The 6,000-nt window shown below is 37.0% G+C and overlaps 1 protein-coding gene across 4 annotated transcripts in view; it reads left to right on the top strand.

Moving 5' to 3' along the window:
* iqsec3a (IQ motif and Sec7 domain ArfGEF 3a) overlaps positions 1–6,000 on the top strand; it is a 150,449-nt gene that overhangs the window by 29,765 nt on the left and 114,684 nt on the right. For all 4 annotated transcript variants that reach the window (XR_007827549.1, XM_051107361.1, XM_051107363.1 and 1 more), the window contains exon 2: positions 4,493–4,570. Coding sequence is in view for 2 of the 4 variants with exons in the window: in XM_051107361.1 (XP_050963318.1) it covers positions 4,493–4,570 (78 nt within the window). In the remaining 2 variants the exon portion in view is untranslated. The remainder of the gene's footprint in view (positions 1–4,492; positions 4,571–6,000) is intronic.

Raw genomic sequence — 6,000 nt, 5'->3', positions numbered from 1 at the left:
TGTGACTAATTGCTTATGAAAAATAAGTTCTGACAACGTGGCTTTTGTATGCCACCAAATAAGATGATTCCTTATTTCGTAATGCCAGCTGTCAAAAATGTTGGAGAAAGTGGGATTGTCTGGGGTTTTTGTTGGATCCAGAGTCAGCAGCTTGTACAGAGTGATTGACACTGTGAACCAAAAAGACGTGCACATTACTTTGCATTGCCATTGAATACTCTCTGACATAGTTAGTGCAGAATTCATCCTAAAGCAAGACAATGACCCAAACCATACCTCCAGGCTATAGCAAGACTACCTCAGAAGACTTGAAGGCCTCAAATCATGGAATGGACAGTAGAGTCTTCAGACTTAAATCCTATGGAGCTGGATGAACTGGACAGAAAGGTTAAAGCAAAGCAACCTAGAAATTAAATTCTGCAACAGTCAATTCAGTTTGATCCAGCCAAAAATTTGGATTAGATTTTGTTAACCAATGACTGCATTATTGCCAGTTGTTTATATTCAAATGATATGGTAGCATGGTTTAATGATCGAGGTAATTTCGTATTTCATGTGTTTATTTATCATGCAATTTTATAAAAAAAACATTTTCTCATCTGGCATAATAAACCGACACTCAACTGAAGTAATAAACTTACGTGTATTAACGAGAGATTAAAAATGACACTTTACGTATGTCAGTATAGTTCCTGGCCTTCTGGACTCTAGTCTAGTAGGTAGATGGCTCCATTCTCTAATGGCCTCCTGCTGCCGTGTCCTTGAGTTGACACTAAATCCAGTAGTACTGCTCCAAGAGGGACCAGGATGAATCACTCTGAATTACTCTTCAAGTAATTGCAGAGAAGAGTTAAAGGGTTGAAATAGAGGTTGAAGTAGAAAGAGAGATGATCTGTCTTAGCAAATGGGATTTCTGCCCCCTGCATGTCCAAAAACTGTAGAGCTAAAATAACAGCATAACTTTTATTAACTCAGCCATATGACATCTTGAGTAATACTACTTACCCTCTTTGTGCCAAATCCTCTTTTATTTGCTCTGACGGACTGGAGGACCAGTGGCATTGAGTGTGAAAAAAAGGAGCTTTGGTGTGGTGGAGGATACGGTGGTGTTTATGGACATGTCATTTATGATGGCACCCTCATATCTGGAGATTAAAGCAGAAAGCAGTCTGAGTGGCAGACACTTTGTGTTTTGTATTAGGAAGAGGAAGGAGGGGTGTAAGGTGGCTTTTGAATTGATATGGCCGATTGTCCTCCGTGAGAGGGTTGTCTAGTCTGGTGTCCTTGAAGGGGTTTTGAGGTTGGGATTTCACTGCTAACATCTGTATTTCAGAATAACTGTCTTTTCATCTACAGGGGCATGTGAATGTTTGGGAACCCCTTGCAGAATATGTTAAAATGTGAAAATTTTAACAAAATGAGAGAGATCATACAAAATGCATGTCATTTTTTTATTTAGTACTGTACTAAATAAAAGTAAGTAAGATATTGTACATAAAAGATGTTTACATATAGTGCACAAGTCAAAAAAAATAGCTGAAATTATTAAAATAACCCACTTCAAAAGTTTGGGAACCCTTGGTTCTTAATACGGTGTGTGGTTACCTGGATGAGCTACGGCTGTTTTTTTTTTTTTTTGTGATGGTTGTTCATGAGTGCCTTGTTTGCTCTGAACAGTTAAACTGAGCACTGTTCAGAAAAATCCTTTAGGTTCTGCAAATTCTTTTCAGCATCTTTTGCATATTTGAACTCTTTCCAGCAGTGACTGTATGATTTTGAGATCCATCTTTTCACACTGAGGTCAATTGAGGGACTTAAACACAACTATTAAAAAAGGTTGAAACATTCACTGCTGCTCCAGAAGGAAACACAATGCATTAAGAGCCAGGGGGTGAAAACTTTAGAACTGGATGAAGATGTCCAAACTTTTCTTATTTTGTTGAAATATATATTTTTTCCATTTAGTACATGCAAGAAGATACTTGCATGTTTCCCGGAAGTCAAATTAAGTACAATTTACCATGATCTTCAAATTCAAAAAGTTTTCACCCCCCGACTCTTAATGCATCGTGTTTCCCTCTGAAGCATCAGTGAATGTTTAAACCTTTTTTAATAGTTGTGTTTGAGTCCCTCAATTGAAAAGTATTCACACACAGTATTAAAAAGCAAGGAAACCAAAACTTGTTTTATTTTACATGGAGTTTTTCCATGGGTCAGCTATATCCATGTCAAAAGTTGTAAGAGTAAGTCTGGTGACCAGAGCAAAATAACAAAATGCACATCTAAAGGTTCATTTGATAAAGCGCAATAAACTCTTACAACCTCATCTGTTTGGTTTATAATTATGTCATTTATATGTATGAAGCCAGATATATGTGGCCTTTGCTATGCCGCTCTGTGATTTGCCACAAATAGATGACTTCATTTAACACTCCACTACACAGTAAACAGGACAGTCAACTGTGACAGTGCAAAGACAGATGCACTGGCATCCTTCTGTGTAAAGCTGTTCTAGGTCAGCTTCTAACCTATTTGTGTCACAGAAGCACACCACTAAGTATAATCTGCAACCAGATTATGTTACATTGTATTCAATGTTCTAAAACTGAATATAATCATTTTGCATTTAGTTTTTGTGTCAGTACCTAAAATCATTTTAAATTAACTAGAGCTTCAGATGATACGTATCAGTTATGTGCAATAGACAAAGTGACATAAACAATAATACATTTTGCAAAGCCATTTAAATATTTGAAAATAGTCTTGGTAAATAGCAGGCCTTTACAAAAACATGTAACAAATGCGAATTACACAATAGACAGTAAGTTAGGCTTAGAATTGTATTACGTGACTGAAATTGTATTATGGTGCTCCTTGAATGTTACACTTTCAAAATGAATTGTCCAGTCAGTAGAAAAGATGTGAGTATTCAAAAGAGATGAACATGAATCTGCCAATGTTTTAAGTTTGTTGTCTTACATATTGCTGCACTAAACCCTTCCCTAAACATAACCGATAATGTTAACAAAAAGCAAACCTGGGATACAAACACATTTGCTAAAGCAAACATGCCATTTTAGCATACTTTTTCTTCTAAATTCTTTTATTGTGACTTATTTTTCACAAGACTCATACTCAAGCTGTTCACATTGCAAGTGTAATGCTGTACCGGGTGGGCTACTGAGCACATTTACTTGACCAGGAAAGCCCTTTAAAAGTGTTTATAGGTCATAATGTATTATTCTTTGAGAAACTATATGAAAATAAGTGTTTATTAATTAATAATCTGCCCTGTAATCATAGTTTTTGTGAAAAGGGATAAAAGTTGTTAGTAATTATTATTAGCCAAGGTATCATATTTATTGAAAATCTAAAGCACCTCGACAATAGATTGCACATTGTTTATGTTTGACAGTATTTTCACTGGGGCTGCCCTCGTTCATTTTGAGCATTAGTCGAATTATTAGTTGCACGTTTATTAATAAACCATGTAAATAATTATAATGAGCCTTTAATTGCCTACATAGCCTAATAAGCACTCAAGCACTCAAAAATCTTGCCACAGCGCACCAGCAAACATAATTATGAATGTGTCTGAGAAAAACAACAAAGAGACTGCATTAACGTTTTAAAAATGTATTGATAAGCTAACGCTTTCTTTGTCTTTGGCTTAAGAGATGAAATCAGCGAAAGTGACTCGTCATCTCCGCAGTTTTGATGCACCTGCATGCACGTTTCATACGGATTACATAATCTAAGAATATTTGTTTTCTATTTGAGTTGGTTCATGTGCAAGTGGACATTTCACTCTCTATAGATATATTTTTCATGTGTGTAAGGCAAGTATACAGAGTTTTGAAGTTTCGAGCACAAGTTCATAGAGGCATAAAGCACATCCTGTTTGCTTTGATTATTTTAGAGCAGCGCAACGTTTCATTGTTATTGTGAGTGCATACAAATAAATGTAGAGTCTTTACAGATTCAAAAGATGTTTTACTTTTATCTGTATGATCCAAAATTACGGAATATTTTAGGAGCAAGTGACAGCACTGACACCTCCATCTGTCATGCAGTAGGCTAAGAGCCCTACTATTCAGCTTACATATATCTTTCAGATGAAAAGCCGTATTTGAGGTCTATAAATGATAGGTGAGCGTTTGGATGTCCTGCCCGATGTACTATATTACCACATAGACCATCCGTTAACGATCTGTCCGTCATGGACTGTGTGACTTTTTTTTTTCTGTGACTAATAAAATTTTGGTCGAATTTGGTCCAAGCCTCTTTACTTGACTAACGGTTAGTCGACTATTAGGGGGCAGCCCTAATTGTCTCATTGGGGATTGAGGTATTGGCAGAAGTTCTGGTAGTTCAGTCCCTTACTGCTTCTGTAATGACCCATTTTCATTCTATTTAATAACAAGCAAGAGCTAGCTTGGGAAAAAAGACTTTACTCTGTAGTGTGACCATTTCTTTATCTCTTTTCTTACAGGAACCAGACGGTTCTACACCAGTTCTGCTGTCCTGCTCCAGACGCCCCTGAGTCTGACTCTCAGGCCTGTGTACCCAGGTAGGGGGGGTTGGTGGTGCCTTCTGACCAAAAAACTCCATTGCCACAGTAAAGACTGTGTTTCTGATGGTGCTAGGCAACACAGCTGCCCTAGTTATACCCGTCTTGAAGTGGTTGTGAGTCTTTTCATGCCTTGCAAAGGCAAATAAATTCAGTCTTCGTTATCACACTACGCTGTGACCTTGACAGAGCAAAAACCGATATGATTTCCCTCTAAATCAGGCCAAAACAAAAACATGTATCCAGTGTTTAACTGCCATGTTTGTCGGTAGGCATAAGTTCCGCTCAGCTGGCTTAGCCAAAGGCTAAAAAAAGCCTTGGTCTGAGTAATTCCCTATTCTGTTAGCATAACCATGTTTACACAAGTATCATGATAAGTATCTTGCTTTGTGCTGAATGCTCAAATCAGTCAGCTAGAGATCCCCATCTTGGTCCCTTTCAGTCACTTGAAGTGTTTTTAAAAAGTGTACAAAACTAAGAGCAACAGCCAAAAACAACTGCAAGAAAATTAATTTGGATCTTGTAATCATGTCTGCATTAGAACCCTTTATACACATATAAAAAAGTTGCTGTATGAAGCTGTTGCTTTGGATAAACGCATCTGCTAAACTGACAATATAAATGTTTGATATATAGTTATATAAAAACACTGAGATTTTACAGTGGGTGACACAGCAAAAATGTAAAAGTTTTTGACAAACTGTCTTTCCACACATAGCTCTTTGCATATATTTAGAACCAATAGTTTAGACACAGTTATGGTGTGTATTATAAACCATTATTATGTATTCAACTTGTCAGATTAATCATTATTTGTCTATTTTCATATTGTTTAATTACATAGCTCATCAAGTTTATTATAAAACTTTATAACCCTTTAATTCCTGGCTTGAATTGGTAGAAGGGCATCAATAGTCATTAAGGAAAATACTCCATATTCTGTGGATCTTGGGTGTTTGGAAAGGTTGTATTGAAAGAGAAGGATCAAAAAGGAGATGAGCACAGCAACTAAAGCAAACTGATGATGGCCTTTCTCTCCCATAGCACTGGCCATTGTTAGGTTGGTTGGAATACTGCAGTCGGCTACTGAGACGCCTCTAAATCTCACTGTAAACGCCACAGAGGGCAGAAGTTATTGAATTAGACCCGGAAAGATTGCCAGAGTGGAGGATAGAAGAAAAATGCAATCGCACATCTCCCTTAGGTTTGTCTTGAAAGAGTGTACTGCAGAGGAGGAAATAGCATGGCATTTATCCATTGGAAGGTGTTTGTATGAGCTTCAAATCCTAGGCCACTCACGGGTGTTAGCTGAGAAAGAAGATTCAATAATACAATAATACTCCAGCTGTGCAAATTATTAGCTTAAGAAGCAATTTCTACCTGGTCTGACACTTAGAAATTAATTTTGTTGGCGAAACTGAATGGTTGCT

This window comes from Labeo rohita, chromosome 4 (assembly GCF_022985175.1).
Source record: "Labeo rohita strain BAU-BD-2019 chromosome 4, IGBB_LRoh.1.0, whole genome shotgun sequence".
NCBI classification, from domain to species: domain Eukaryota; kingdom Metazoa; phylum Chordata; class Actinopteri; order Cypriniformes; family Cyprinidae; genus Labeo; species Labeo rohita.
This window is presented reverse-complemented; position numbering and strand designations above follow the sequence as displayed.